Source organism: Nyctibius grandis, chromosome 4 (assembly GCF_013368605.1).
Source record: "Nyctibius grandis isolate bNycGra1 chromosome 4, bNycGra1.pri, whole genome shotgun sequence".
Classification (NCBI taxonomy): Eukaryota; Metazoa; Chordata; class Aves; order Nyctibiiformes; family Nyctibiidae; genus Nyctibius; species Nyctibius grandis.
Genome location: NC_090661.1, coordinates 66,800,915 through 66,816,779, shown reverse-complemented (window position 1 = coordinate 66,816,779; position 15,865 = coordinate 66,800,915). Strand labels below are relative to the sequence as shown.

The 15,865-nt window shown below is 44.2% G+C and overlaps 1 protein-coding gene across 1 annotated transcript; it reads left to right on the top strand.

Moving 5' to 3' along the window:
• Window positions 1-1,223: 1,223 nt before the first annotated feature.
• On the top strand, window positions 1,224-15,248 carry SNAPC1 (small nuclear RNA activating complex polypeptide 1). The gene is made up of 10 exons (XM_068398645.1): window positions 1,224-1,363; window positions 2,041-2,200; window positions 3,457-3,597; window positions 4,072-4,176; window positions 5,192-5,350; window positions 5,794-5,868; window positions 6,533-6,595; window positions 7,381-7,516; window positions 10,050-10,133; window positions 12,006-15,248. Exons 1-10 carry the CDS (start codon window positions 1,236-1,238, stop codon window positions 12,038-12,040), a joined length of 1,086 nt encoding a protein of 361 aa, XP_068254746.1. The 5' UTR covers window positions 1,224-1,235; the 3' UTR covers window positions 12,041-15,248.
• The last annotated feature ends 617 nt before the right edge of the window (window positions 15,249-15,865 follow it).

Below are 15,865 nucleotides of genomic sequence, written 5' to 3'. Positions count from 1 at the left end.
GCAACTACACCCTGAAACCAGAGCCCCGTCCCTACCCCCTCCTGGGGACTGCCGGAGGGCTGCGGGGCTCCCCGGGCAAGACAACACCAAAACAGACTCCCCCAGAAAACACCTTGCCGCCGCCCCGAGCCGGTGCTGGCTGCTCGCCCGCCTCCCCCCGTACCGCGGCTCCGTACTCACTCGGGGCGCGGGGGCTCTCCGACGCCAGCGCTCCGCTCCCCAGCCGCCTCGGTAGCTGCTCGCCCCTACGTGCGCGGGGGAGCGCGGGGCAGGAGAGCCCCCGCCGCCCGGCTCCGCGCCGCCGGCGAGGCCGCGCCCACCCACCCTACGTGCGGTTCGGCAGCCGCGGCCCCTCTCCCCGCCCGCCCGGCTCGCCCCGGCCGCCTACGTGTGTCCGTGCATGCGGGGAGCGGGCGGCACACCGCGCCCGGGCTCAGAGGGGGCGGCCGCCGGGTGATCCCCTGCCCGCCGCGCTCGCTCAGGCGGAAACGGGGCTTCCTGCGGCCGCCGAGCCCGCGGGCCGGCCTTGCTCCCCGCCGCCTGCGAGCAGCGCTGGGAGGCGGGCAGCCGCCGAACCGGCCCTGGGCAGCGGCGAGCACCGCGGCGGAGCTGCGGGCAGCGCAGGAAGAGGCGGCAGGAGCCCTTCGCGGGGCGCATCTGGCCGGGAGCGTGGCGGCGCGTCACGTCCACACGGCGGCGAAGCGCGGGCACGGCCCTCCGAGCCCCCCTTTCCCTCAGAACACCCCGCCGTGCCCAGGTCTGCCGGGCTGCAGGCCGGCGAGCTCGCTGCGGGGCTTCTGCGGGGACAGGGGCGGGGAACGCCGAACCCCCACCGGCATCCCCAGGCTCCCACGGCGGCGGCTGCCTTGGCCGAACGCGCCGGCCGCCTCTCTCGCCTAAGCCCTCTCCCTCCCCCCGGGCTGCTCCCCGACTGCGCCCCGGGGCCAACCGAGGGGTGCGCTGGCCTCTGTGGCCGTGGGCCAGGAGGGACAGCCGCCCCCGGGCAGACGGAGGGGGCTGCTGTCACCGCCGGGGCCTCGCCCGCTCACGGGCGCCGCTCTCCGGTAGGGAGGTCAGGCCCCCCCTCTCCTCACGGAGCGGCTCCAGCTGGCGCCCCCCGGCAAGGCGGAGCGCGCATGCGCGAGGAAGCTGCGCAGGCGCCCCGGGGTGCTGCCGGCGGGGGGGGGGGGAGCTGCGCATGCGCGGGGCGGCGCGGGGAGCGGAGCGGCGGCGGGATGAGCTCGGTGCCGGGGCTGCAGGCGGACTGCGAGGAGCTGCTCGGCGCCTTCCAGGAGGCCGACACCGTCCGCTTCGAGCGCTTCGCCGAGCTGTGGCGGGAGCGACGCTTCCACACCATCTTCTAGTGAGTGAGGAGCCCCGGCCGGCCCACCCGCCTCCGGGCCGCCTCCGGGCCGCCTCCGGGCCGCCTCCTCCGCGGCCTGCCCGCTGCGAGCCGCCCTTAGCGGCACCGGCTGGAAAGACACCGGGCCCGGCCGCCCTTTCGGGTCTCTGCGCGGTGCTGAGCGGCTGACTCTCGCCTCAGGGAGTCTGCCTTCCCCCTCCCAAAGCCCGCAGCTCCCCGCGGCTGAGCTTGCCCCTCGGTAGTGGGGGGGACCTTAAAGGGGGGTGTTGGTGAGCCCTGTTTCCCTTCAGGCGTAGTTTTTGGGAAGGGTTTGCCTGGCGGGTGTGTAGGTAAATGACACTGAAGCGTCGGTCCCTGTCTAATACTGAAAAACGGTTATTAGTTTAACTTATTTTTTACATTAGTAATGCATGTGATTTGAACACTGGTGCTTCAGGGAGTTTGATGCAATGCTCAAGATATGAGATTAAAAAAATATGATTGTAGGGTATTTCGTTTTTCACTTTACATCTAATTTAATACAAGGAATTACATGCAGTGTTGTGTGAGAGCTTAAAGCCTGGCCATCTTTGAAGAATTCCCAGAACTTGAACCCTATGGTAATATGCTTTAAAATCCCTAAAGTTTGCGCTTTCATAATTACTGGCTTTAACATGCTTCCTTTTTGTTTACTTTAGTGGTAGAATAAGAGCTCTGGAGAGGAATAAGCTCACAAAGAAGACTTTAGAACTGGCACAGCAGTACTTCTTGCCCCCGTATGCTTTCCAGATTCGAGTTGGTGCTCTGTACCTTTTGTACGGGCTCTATAATACACAGCTTTGCCAGCCAAAACAAAAGGTAATTGTTCTTGAGGTTTTATTTTCAGGAGATACTAGAGGTAAGATATATGGTATACCTCTGTTTACTTTGTTATCATAAATGGGTAGGGTGTTTCCTCTCATTTGCTTAAAATAAAAATATTTAGAACTAGATGGTCCCTTTGGAAAAGGTAGCCTTTTAAACACCTTTGGGTTTGAGAAATTACGTGCTGGTGACTAAAATATTGCTTATGCCTCCTGAATTGTAGCTGTGGTCTCAGAAATCTTGTTTGCCAGATAGGAAGCTCTTTTTTTTTTTTTGTTAAAAATGAAGAAGACTAGCTTTCAAAGGGAAGAGAGAATGTGCTTATCAGCTGTGGGGAGAACTCCATGACAGCCCCAGTTATTCTTTAGAATTTCAACAGAATGAATAGTTGAGTGGCTGAACAATGGCTGAATTGTTTCCATTTCCTGTTAATCAGAATTGGAGGTGGAATTTGTGAGTAAGTTGAAAGGGTGAATGCCTGAATGACATGTCTGGTTGCTGCTTTCAGGAGAGGAGATTAGTGTATAAAGGAGTTGGAAACTCAGTGCAAGAAGTGGTTTACTTGGAAAATGTGATGTATGTTGTGTGCGTATGCACAATTGAGTCCAAATTCTTTAAGTAAGAAACTGAAGTTTAAGTATTCTACAATGATGCCATTACATCTCATATCTTAATTTCAAAGAAGTCAATACCTTTTATGGAGTTGAATTTAAGGAATTTTAAAACACTGCTATATAGCAACTGTTAGAGAGTCCAGGAATTATCAAAGAAGTTAACTTAGGTGTAGAGAAATGAAGTGGGCTGAGTACATGGGAGGGGAAGGAAAGCAAGAAGATAGGGATACTTTTATGAGCATTTCACTGGCAACAAATCATGGTACGAGTATTGTTTCGTAATTGTCTTGTGAGTGGGAGTCTCCTAGGTGTGTATTGTTTCAGGCATCTCGGAATGTGAAGAGTTCAGTTTTTCAAATGTCAAAGTGGGCTTGTACAGTGTCACTGTCAAAGAAAGCAACTGCAGTGAGAATGTTTAACACAACAGTATAATAAGCTTATCTGCATAAAATTTTGCTAGTTGTAACAAATGTTACAGTAGGATCCTTTCTGTAGTTCTGTGATCGTGTGACATGTTACATGTTAGACATCCAAGTACTGTGTATAGTATAACATGATCACAGTAGTCAGCTGAATTCCTTTTTATTTGTTGAAATGTGCAGGTCGGTATGACAGTATGCATCTGTTTTGTTGCAGATCAGAATCGCACTCAAGGATTGGCCTGAAATCCAGAGATTTCAACAGGATCTGATAGACTCCCAGCATTATGATGCAGCATACATCTTTAGGACACTGCGACTTGCCAGGGCATTCCATTTCACAGCAATGCCAAAGCTAGTGAGTTATTAATGACTTACCATTTTTAATAAAATATCTTCAGCTTTCAATGGCTGACAGTTCAACAGCACTCATGTATTTAATTTAGCTTTGAGGCTGTGTTGAAATGTAATATGTCTTGCTTTATGTAGCTAGGTATGTGGTGTAAATCTTAGAGGATGTTTGAACGTAGCATGCTTCTCACCTGAAAATATTTTTTCAGTATCTAATGTTCTTATTGCATTTGAGATGTCTTATAATTTGTGGAAATGTCCAACTCTTGAATCTGGGTGCTGGATTAAATTCTTAACTAGGGAATAATTTTTGAAAAGTGCTGACTCTGAGCACTTGACAGTAAAGCTGCATGCTATTGTTGATGAGATGGTTTTATGCCTTTCAGCATGTCTTGATGGTTGGATATGCAGTAAGAATTTTCAAGAGGAGGTGCCATTTTAAGTTTGCTTTTAGGTTACAAAGCATTGTCTCTTGCTTTAGCTAAATTACCGAACTAAGAAGAAGATTCAGGAAAACGAATTTAAAGAAGAATTTAAGGACCCAAGTAGCAGAGTGAACAGCCTCATCACTAATGATGTATTGGAGGTACAGTAACTTTTAAACTACAGATTAATCACTGAGTTTTGTTTTGTTTTTCTTCTTCTGTTGTCCAAGAGCTATACTTACCTAATTAGCATGGTCTTGTCCTTTGTAAGTCGTCTTATGGAATGCAGACAAGGGTAATAGTCTGTGCCAGCAATTTTACCGAACGCTCAGAAGCACAGCATTTATTTTGGAAGAATTGTACCTTTTTCAATACTGAAATATGCTCTAATATTTTGTGGGTTTGCCTCAGTAAAATATGAAAGGGGAAGGATGTAAATGGTTAGTTGTCAGTTAGGCAGAGAAAAATGGAAAATGGCGGGTGAGGGGAAGCATTTTTGTTTTGATATGTCTGCAGGTTGCAGCTGGAGTCTTGATACTTGAGGTAATATGAATTTACTTATCCGCAAGTTTATAACCTTCTCTAACCTTTATTTCTCCTTTTAAAACTTGGTTTTGTTTAATATGTAATACATTTTATAAAAAATGGAGTAATTCAAGCTGTGTATCAGTTCTTTTATTGTTCATTATGACTCAGTAATAGATCTTTGTTTACAGGTTTTTCCAGTTGTTGCTAGCAAATACGTATCATCAGTAAGGTTGACTACAGCGGTACAAAAATCAGTAATCTGTAAAATGGCAGGGTGAGAAGACCTTCCTCAAAAGCAGGAAGAAAAATGCATTCTCCAAAGAGATTCAAATAGTCCACCATATCAGAATGAGACCGCTATGAACGCTGATCCTGAGTATCACTGAGACTTCCTTCTTAGTTTAAATGAAAGATACCCTTTCTTCTTTTGCTCATTTGGTGGACTGATGGGACAGTGCTAGGTAGCAGTGTTGCTCGGCTCCCTAAAACTGAACTGATCTAAACAGAATCTGTTTCTAACACTCCTGCTAGTTCCATTGTCTCCTTAGAATGGTTTGTATAACTGATTTTGTTCATTGAGGATTAATATTGCTTTATTGCTGGAATCTCTTTTTTTTCCCTGAAAAGAGTATGTTTGGGTTTTTCTAGGAACTGATGAATATTCATGACCACTATCAGAAAATGAAGTGTGTCATTTCAGCTGACAAATCCCAGCCAGACAAGGCGCTGAGCTTGATAAAAGATGAATTTGTAGTTACTCTTAAAGACATAACTTTGGAACATCAGGAATGGCAGCAGAACAGAATGGTAGGTAATATCATCCATTGTGCTGTGGCAACTTAACAGATTGTATGAACATGTAAGAACTGTCTTTCTTGTTGTAATTATCTCTGAACATACTTTGTAAATCTGAGACTTAAGTAGAACAGAACGTTGAAGACATGGAATGAGTAAAACCCTAGGCAGAGTTATGGTATGAGGGGAAGGACATGGACTTGTATGTGGTACTGCCTCTATGATAACATAAATGATTGCTGAGAGGTAAGCCCTGGAAGATGTGACTTACGGGCAGTATTACAATGACCATATGAAATACCTCTGTACCACTTATTTTTGGATCAAGGAAAGGCCTTAGTGTAAGATTGATGAAGACAGTGGGCATATGTGTAAATATTTGTTTTGTTTTTCACAGTTCTTGGATTTTAGCTGCCTTGTATATGACAGACCTTTAAATTTTTTTTTTTTTTCAGAAATTATTCCTAAATGCTAAAGAAACTGATGAAATGTCAAACAAAAAGGAAGAAGAAACTTTGCTAGAATCAGAGGTAAGAAAAATGAACTAGTTTGCTACTTTGCACAGGACAAACCTGATAGTTTTTTGACTTCAGATCATGGGCTAAGCAGTGTATGTCAAGGCTTGATAGTGTCAAAGTAAGTTCCAGGAATAGCTAGTGGGGCTGGTTGTTTTTTGTTTGATTGTTTTTAAATTGCATTGTTTTCTGTTAAGCTGTGAGCATTCACTGCTGTGGTAGCTCTTGGATGTGCATAATAGAAAGTCTCTTTCATGTAAGGAGGGGAAAGAGCTGTATTTTCCTGGCCAGACTCCTTTATGTTTCCGCCTGGAGTTTCAACTAAATGCAATATCCATTTTTTATGCTACAAAATTATCTCATGTTGTACTTACCTGCTTATTTCAACTGTGAATTTGAGTAAGATGTGAAGTTTCAGATGTGATTTTTCTCCTCCTGGGCTTTGTAACAGTGAAGGCAACCAAAATTATGGTCTGCCTTTTTAATGAAATTTGAACTTTTTTTACTTTTTTAAGTAACAGTTCGGTGGCATTCTAATTATACAGAACTAATTCTAGTTCTAGAATTACAGCAGTGGTGAGATACTGCTCAAGTGGTTTTCTGATGTGATATTTCATTTTAATACTGTTGTAATAGAATATGAAAACTTTTTCTGACTGATCTCTTTGTTTCTTTGCAGGGTTCTGAAAGAGCAAATGCATTGGCTAGAATCAAATACAGGTCTTACACTGCAGTTGCTGAGGTAGGTATAAAATTTGATCATAGGGATGTGTTTATTTTTAAAGAACAGTTTTAATGTTATTAGCCATTGGAAGGGGCTGCCCAGGGAGGTGGTGGAGTCACCATCTCTGGATGTGTTTAAGAAAAGACTGGACATGGCACTTAGTGCTATGGTCTAGTTGACAGGGTGGTGTCAGGGCAATGGTTGGACTTGATGATCCCTGAGGTCTCTTCCAACCTGGTTGATTCTGTGATTCTGTAAGTACCAATTTAATGTAAATGATGGGTCAGAAAGGAAAGAGTTAAAATTGCACTCTGTAATTCAACCTTTGAGTGTTCTAGTTTTCCTAACAAATTGGGGAAACCTGAAGCTCTTATTATTCTTTTTAGATCTATAGAAACAGTGCAGATATGGTCTGTGCTTGGGGGATTTTAATTTACAAGGTATCTTTTAATGTCTACGCTCTGTTTAAGTAGATGGAATTTTAAGTAGATGGAATAAAATTACTTCTGAGTTTAATTGCTCAAATACCTTGAAGCTTAGCTATTGGAATCTCCGAAGACACTTGAGAAAATGGGACTTGGGGGTTTAAAGTCAGTTGGAAGTTGTCCTGTTAAGAAGAGTAGCTAGTGGGAATCCTCCCTGCCTCCCTCCCCTTCCATCCCTTCTCCACCCTGACGTGGAAGTTGATGCTTTGGTCCTTGATGACTTGTAAAGTGCTGGGTGACATACAGTACTATCTGGCTGTAGAAGTTTAGCTTTTTTTATATCTCATTTTGTATTTCATGTGTATGTATGGGTTCTAGGCTTCCAAATCCAGAAGACATCGTCAAGTAAAATTAGAATCTTCTGAATCAGGATCAAATTGTGGGAAATCTCCAAGCCGAAGTAAAAAACCCAGTAGGAGCCAGCACAGGAGAAGAGATTCTTTGGAAATCAAAGGTATTTCTCCATTGCATTTAGGAATCTGGAGAGGCTGCAAAAGTTTATCCATTGCCTTGCTAGCTGAGGCACCTGGGTTAAGTATTACTGTTGATCAGTGGTCATAGAAGATTAAAGAAATGTTTTGTGATACCCATATTGTACTTGAACCTTTCTGTCTGTTTTCCACAGTCTGGTCAGGTAGAAAGACAATGTGAGTGCATGCAGGTTATAGTTAACCTGAAGTCTCATACATAGTCCTGCTAATTTTTCTCTGGAGAGGCATGACCTTGGAAAAGCATGTCCTGTGTGGCAGTGTCTTAATTTTTCCTACTGCCATATAACAAACATACTGGAGATTAAGATATGTGTCTGAACTCTTTCTTCTCGTGACAGATAGCTTCTATTTTTGAATCTTTTTGATGAAAATCAGACTATTTGACGATTTTGATAGTTCATACTGTCTTCATGAGATCCAAAGTAAACCTTGCCTGTTTCTAATCTGTTCCTAAGATCTTAAAGGAATATCCTCTAGTATTTTTGAAGAGAAAATTATATTGATGTATTAATGACAGTAATCGCTTTGTAAGGCTAGTACCTGCACTATCACATCAGTCATTCTTCCATCTGTTGCTCGTTATTTATTTTGTTCTTTTGTTACTGAAATTTTTAATACTTCCATGTGAATACAAATCTTTTGTCAACAACTGATGTGGTTTCAAAGCTCTTTTCAAATTGTTTCCTTAATCTCAGTATTGCAATTATTACATTATAACAGTTCTAGATTTGTTTAGTTTATAGCTAGACTTAACTTTTCCCTTCTTGACAGGACAGTTTTTTTATACACCTGTGACTCATTTGTTGTGGTTCTGTTCTGTAATTCTATTTCTCCTGAGCATTATAATTTTAGCTAGGAATGAAAACAATTTTAAGGAGCAAACTTTTTAAAAACAGGTACAGAGTACTTATGTCCAGTCTTTGGGACCTTTTTTCTTTGAAATGCACCCTGGAAGGAAATACTTTTAACTGCTTGTAATTGATACTGTTCTGGTTTATCTATACTGATATAGGAAGCACTGGTATATATGTGCTCAGTGAAAGCCCTTGCTTAATGTAGTCAGAAAAAGACTTCAAACTTTTAACAAGAAATACTGTGGAATATTAACTGCAAATGCCTGTAATCTCCCCTTCAATGCTGTGGAGAGAATAGAATTTTCTGGGTGACAAGAATGGCTGTCTACAGAGTGAAAATGCCAGTAGAGAGATTAAGTACAAACAGAATGTGATGGAGTAAGCGAAGATATGGTGAACGTTTTTAAAAGTCAGAAAATTGGACCGGGAACTCCTTTCTGCCTCAGACCAGAAGTTTTTTCCAAAAAATTGACTTACCTGATCCAAAGCTGATAAGTAAATGTCTTTTTCATTTCTTTTATTTGTGACGTTTGTTGAAAGCATGATGCTGAGTCGAAGAATTTAAAGGATTAGCCATTTATATGGATTGTTGTTGTATGGTGTCATCATTTATAGTAATGTATTCTGAAAGAGATCAAGTCTCAGAACTTGAGGACTCACTCATTTTGACATGAGATAAGTATAAGACCTGGTGTGAGGGTACTTTGCTAGATGAAAAGAGGAGGTGAGGAAGCCAAGGAGATCAGCTATCTATTTCAGGTCTCTGTTGGAGAGATCCTGTCTGGTGTTGCTGATCTTTGGCATATCTGAACTGACCGGTGGTTGATTTAGTTAGTTATTTTACTATCATAGCATTTATGTCATCTGGATTGGTGCAGTTTTACGTCCCTGCTTATGCATCTTTTCTTTGTCTTCCAAGACTTTCTTTAGATCTCTTTGTCTCCCAGTTCTGAAAATATGGGAAATTACTTTTCTGAAGGAAATTGTCTTTCTGGCATCCAACTTTTAAACTGGTAGAAGTTGCTCTGCCCTTTAGGTTTTTCATTTACATATTATTTAACAGCAAAATATTTTTGAATGAACTTTATTTTAAAGATGAGATTTCATTTCAAAGTTCCAGACTCTGTTTTCTGACTTACTTGGCTTCTGCTAGAAAAAAAAGTTACTTGGAAAATTCATCCCTCTTCAAAGGTGAGCTTTAGGCAATGTTGCCTTTGCTTCATAGAATCATAGAATGGTTTGGGTTGGAAGGGACCTTAAAGATCATCTAGTTCCAGCTCCCCTGCCATGGGCAGGGACACCTTCCCTCTAGACCACGTTGCTCAAAGCCCCATCCAACCTGGCCTTGCTTCACTTTAAAACAGTAGATGAAATGCTGAAGAGGAATAAGGGCATTATGAATTATCTCTGGACTGAGTTGATGATTAGTATGCTTTAAACTTGTAGTGTTAATTACTTGTTATTGAAGGTTTCTTTAATGAGCCATATGAAGGTACTGTGAAATGTAGGTGTTTCTCCACAGATTTTGACTAGAAAGTCAGGAGAGCAGCAAGTGAACAATCTTTTAACTGCTGGACCTGAGATGTAGAAGCAAAAAAAAAGCTGACAGTTTTTCCTAAAAAAAAAAAAAATCTATCTGCAGGTGAAATGCAAGTGGCAAAGGAAACTCTTACTCAGCATATTGGGATGCCTGTAATCACGGAAGAAGATAGCTCGGATGAAGAAGGTACAATGATTGAAATTCTAACAAACTGGTGACTTGTTTTTCTATTGTGCTGTGTTTTTCTGAAACTAAAGCTGATATTTTGGACCGTATGTTGCTGCCTTACAAAAGCTAGGTTAGTTCTTAGCCTGCAAGTTGTTGCATGAAAATTGAAGCTTTTCTCTGAGACTTTGTTACAAGCACACACATGGTGGCAAAATCCTGCGAGTCATGTTTTTAATACGTAGATTTCATTATAGTGTGTTCAGAGTTAAAATTGGTCCAGTTAAAAGGAGACTTACTCTTCCATAGTACAAATCTGGCTTGAAGAGTTCCAATATATAGGGAAAAGTATTTTTTCAGTCATTTTCCAATTTACAGAAGATATCTGTTCTAGTAGCTCTGGGAACTTAACGTAACCTGCACTTGAGGGCCAGGATAGTCCTTGCTGCCTTCACCTTTGTGGAAGTGACGGGCCATAGAAGTTTCACCTCTAGCCTTAGTTTCAGCTGAGCAATACTTCAAGGATTAAGTTCCAGTATATGTATACAGCAATAGCGTTCTCTGCTATATTAGAAGTCGTCTGACATAGTTGAAGTAGGATTCTGGGAACCGCAGCAGAAGAGTGATGGCTTTGCTGTCACTCATGTTACTGGAAATAGTGTAATTTTTATGTGGAAACAATGGTAAAGCAGGTGTTTCAAAGCTGGTGGTGGAGTTGCTCTACAGAAGCATCAAATACGTGTAGTACACACTGAGATGATCTTGAACTACTCTGCAACTGGGAAGCTTCAGGGTCTGTTCTGAGTATTGCTTGAAAAGAACAAAAGCACCATGGAACAGACGCTGTACAAAGAAAATTGCATTCTCTTTATCTTGAGGTACCTTATTTAGCTCCTCTCTAGAAGAGCTCGGGGTACTGCTTTGCTGCTGTGTCCCAAACATGGGTGGTGTTCCTGGGAGAGGAGCTGGCCAGCTAAAGGTGTGATTTCCACTGGAGTTCCTCGCAGTCTAAGACTGATGGGCCTTGCTTACGTAGGAAGGCAGACTTGATAGACCAGAGCTACTGGTTCTTAACCTGAAAGAGTAGGATTTAATTAGGTTGCTTAAAGGGGGAGCAAAGGGTTAAGTACAACTTCTGGAAAACTTTAATGACATGGATGAGTATGAGGAGTATATCTTTTGGAGTTAATTTACTATCCAAAATTGTATCTAATGGATATTTCATACAAGGGAGCATAATAACTATTAAAATACATTTGTAGTGAGGTAGCACATTTATATTTGCTCTTTTTAAAAGCAAAAAGAGCATCTTGTACTACTGAAATGGGATTACAGTCTCTGATCACCTTAGCTGTAGACAATGTGAGTTCATTCAATTTTAAATGGTCAGATTAAGGGCACAATGGTGCATTTAATATTGTACTTTACTTACTTTTTCATTCAAGTTGCTGTGGACAAAAAGTTTCTTTCTAAATCAGGAACATTCTCAATTTCTCAGAATTTGCCAGCAAATTCTGAAGCATTAAAAATACCCATAAGCAATCTCTTCAGGTATTTTGTGCTTAATTTTGTGAGTATTCCATCTGTCAAATTCACAATGAAATCTTAAAGGTGTTCATGAGGAGCAGAAAGCTCTCAAGATTGAGTAAGTTTTGAAGTACAGTATTTTGTTCATCAATGGAATTTTAACTGATATTTTGACTGATAGTGTGCTGTAGAATCTAGAAAGATTTTTTTCATATTTAAAATCATGGGGAGAGGGATTGGGAGGGTATCTCAAGAGCTCATCTAATTCATTTCCTTTGCTGGGCAGAATTAATTCTACTTTAATCATTCCCATGAGGGAAGATGGATTGAAAAGCTTGTCAGAAAAATCTCTTTATATCCTTTCAGAAGTTTCTCTCCCCAAGAGGAAAAGAAGATGTTAGAGGATCCAGATGGAGAAGCAGTAATGTTAATTTTAATGACAAAGAGCTTGTTTTGGATGCCTTTGAACATACAACAAGAAGTGTCTGGAACCAGAACCACAGGTGGTGCTGCAGTACTGGTAGTGACTGGTATACCTTAGCTGTCTCATGGTAGAGCACCTGGTGCCTTTATGCACCTGATGAACGCTTCTTGTGGGAGACAGAGTTGCTGTGCCCTGTTTGAGATGGAAAGAGAAGATGATTGCTTGTTGTGTTTAGCTTGTACAATGTGAGTTATCACTTGGGACTCGTGTTGATCTGCAATGACGGTTTTAGCTGAGACTGTTAAAAGAACAGCTGACAAAATATTTGCCTGTGTGAGACGTGTTTGTAGAGGCTTGGTTAAGTGAGAAGGGGCACGATCTTGTGCCACTGAGCAGTCTGAGCAACCCAGGCTTTGAGCTACGCAAGAGTTAAGTCCAGAGCTCTGAGTATGTAAATCTGTGGACCGATTGCAGGTGCGATCGGGACGCATGATTAGCAGCCCCGCCTATATATCCGCTGTGTGCTTTGCGGATAGGGGGAGAACCTCCATACTCACATTGAGATCGTGTGGTTACTCCGGACCGCCGCCCGACACCCGGTGAGCCGCCGCCCCGCTTCAACTGGTAGCAGAGGATGGTTCCCTTCGGCGTGCTCTCTCCGAGACCGCGGTAAGCAGCGATAAGGAGGGTGTTGGGAAAAGGACAGCTGGGAGTGGTGCTGCTCGGGTCAAAGAAGGCAGAGCAGACACTTGAGACGGCTGGGTGTGGTGCTGCTCGGGTCAAAGAAGGCAGAGCAGACACTTGAGACGGCTGGGTGTGGTGCTGCTCGGGTCAAAGAAGGCAGAGCAGACACTGGTTGGTGCTGCTCGGGTCAAAAAAGGCAGAGCAGACACTGGAGACGGCTGGGAGTGGTGCTGCTCGGGTCAAAGAAGGCAGAGCAGACACTGGTTGGTGCTGCTCGGGTCAAAAAAGGCAGAGCAGACACTGGAGATGGCTGGGAGTGGTGCTGCTCGGGTCAAAGAAGGCAGAGCAGACACTGGTTGGTGCTGCTCGGGTCAAAGAAGGCAGAGCAAACACTGGAGACGGCTGGGAGTGGTGCTGCTCGGGTCAAAGAAGGCAGAGCAGACACTGGTTGGTGCTGCTCGGGTCAAAGAAGGCAGAGCAGACACTGGAGACGGCTGGGAGTGGTGCTGCTCGGGTCAAAGAAGGCAGAGCAGACACTGGTTGGTGCTGCTCGGGTCAAAGAAGACAGAGCAGACACTGGAAGAGTTGGCCACTCAGCTCCCAGAGTAAAAAAGGGCAGCCATGGAGACAGAGGCTGCAGCCGCGTTACTCGCAAGTATCCTCTCTAAGAGAGGGAGCGAGACAGCGGAAAAACAGCTAATTAAGCTGATAAAGTTGGGCCAGCGCTGGGGACGTTTTAAAGACACAGCGCTTGTATTTTCCATGGAGGAATGGAGAGAAATGGGAGACATTATGTGGGAAAAGACTATTGAGAGGGACCCCGAGGAAAAAGAAATTAGGGAGGTGCGTGGACTCTGGCAAGAAGTGATAGAGACTTTAAAAACTATGAGGGCAGAAAGAGAGGTCGCCTGCGTGGCCGCTGAAATGCGGGCGGCTCCGGCGTCCGCACCCCCCGCTAAAAAGGAAAAAACTTCTGGGGCTCTGGCTCGTTTCTTCGGGTTACCGGCAGTTAAGGGCATGTCGGCGCCGATACAACCGTCTGTAGCCGAAGCCCGTGCGGCGGTAGAGGCGGCAGCCTCTCGGGAGCAGTGGCGCAGCAAAAATTTAGTCACACAGCAAAGGGAGCGGAAGGCGGAAGAGGAGGAGGAGAAGGAGGAGTGGTCAGCTCCTCCCGACCCTGCCTGGCTGGTGGGAGGAGAGGGGAGCTGGACCCTCCCTCGGCGCCGCCGGCGTACCCACCCCTTCCTCCCTCGCCCTGCTCGTCAACATCGACGTCATCTACCCCACCTGACCGTGGGAACCCGGAAGCCGACCCCACTGGCCTCTTACAGCAGGTCTTGCGAGAATTAAAGGATTAAAAGGTACAGCAACAAAATAGAGACAACGCCAGGGATGCTCCGCTTCCACCTGCACCTCGGGCACCGAGGTGGAGTGGGGTGATTCGTGATGCCATATTAGAAGGACACTGGAGTGCTGCTGCGGATCTAGGTGGAGCGGGAGCTTTTCCAGTGCTACAACAGAATGGAGTAGCTACTTGGGAACCACATGATTGGAAAATTCTTCAACAAGCAAAAGCTGCAGTTACACAGTATGGAGTAAAATCAGACGCTACGAGGAATATAGTCATAAGTGTATTTGCAATATCGAATATACAGGTTTAGTACTTTTGCCTGTTAGTCATTGTTTTACATGTGTAACGTTTTGGTTGAGATGTTAAATGGTGGAAGAGTACTGTGGATGTGAATATGGGAAGTAATTTTAATCGTGTAATTGGTCACAGGGCCTAAGCTGCAGTAATTAACTTTTTGCTGATTTATTCAACAATGCCTTGTTGCTTTGTATGCATTAACGTTTGGGTGTAAAGATTGTGTGTATATCCAACAGGGAGCCACAGTATTTAAATTGACCAACCTAATGTTACAACTGCTTTGAGGTGGCCAAATGTAACTGAATTTTCTGTGTTTGACAAGGGACTAGTAGAGGAACAGTTAAAAGCAGGACACATCAAACCCTCAGTTAGTCCTTGGAATACACCCATTTTTGTCTTATTGGTGTTACCATGTCTATTTTCTTGCCTGCAAAAAGCTTTAATGAAACTTGTAAATCAGGCCTGGCTTGCTCACAAACAAGAAGGGGTAATTGTAGAGGCTTGGTTAAGTGAGAAGGGGCACGATCTTGTGCCACTGAGCAGTCTGAGCAACCCAGGCTTTGAGCTACGCAAGAGTTAAGTCCAGAGCTCTGAGTATGTAAATCTGTGGACCGATTGCAGGTGCGATCGGGACGCATGATTAGCAGCCCCGCCTATATATCCGCTGTGTGCTTTGCGGGTAGGGGGAGAACCTCCATACTCACATTGAGATCGTGTGGTTACTCTGGACCGCCGCCCGACACCCGGTGAGCTGCCGCCCCGCTTCACATGTTTGTAATCTTTTGTCTCTGAACATAAAATTAAGGTTACTGACTGTTGAAAACTAGTACAATAAATTATTTTTCACTGTTTACTTCATTTTATAGTGTGTAACTTCAGCAATGTTTGTCATGGTTTGATCCCACAGGTGTGGGAAATGAACTTGGTGATAAGCCTTTTACTGTACTCTGGCTCCAGCAGATCTGGAATCACTGCATATTCAAAGGAGGAAATGTAAAGTGCCTTTATTAATTCTGCAGATGACCCTAAGCTGTATAAGGGCAGGACTGGAATTCAAAATGATATTTATAAATTGGAGAGGAGATGTGGATGTGGAAATAAACATGAAGCTCAGTACTGAGAACAAGTAGGGGAAATGATTGCTAGGCAACAGTACTGCAGAAAAAGCAAACAGACTGAGAACCATAAGCTGGAGTATTTTCTGTAAACAATAACAAGCGCTAGAATTCGTGTCATTCAGCCCTGAAAGGCAATAGCCTTAAATACCACCGTCTGACCACAACAATTCAAGAAGAATGTGGATAGTTATTCCCCTGGGTATTTTCTCCAGCTGATCGTAGCTGTACTATCACGAAAGGCCAAAGGAGTTGAGGTGTCCTCTCTTACAAGAAGAAATGTAAAATAGAAATTTGAAAGATTTTGAATATAAAAGGGACCTAAACTGACTGCATTAGTTTGGTAGCATGACTC

Coding starts and splice junctions, on each gene's coding strand:
- SNAPC1 (XM_068398645.1), top strand. CDS start 1,236: ATGAGCTCGGTGCCGGGGCTGCAGGCGGACTGCGAGGAGCTGCTCGGC. Junction 5,351..5,793: donor AATGGCAGCAGAACAGAATG/GTAGGTAATATC, acceptor TTTTTTTTTCAG/AAATTATTCCTAAATGCTAA. Junction 10,134..12,005: donor AGATAGCTCGGATGAAGAAG/GTACAATGATTG, acceptor ATATCCTTTCAG/AAGTTTCTCTCCCCAAGAGG.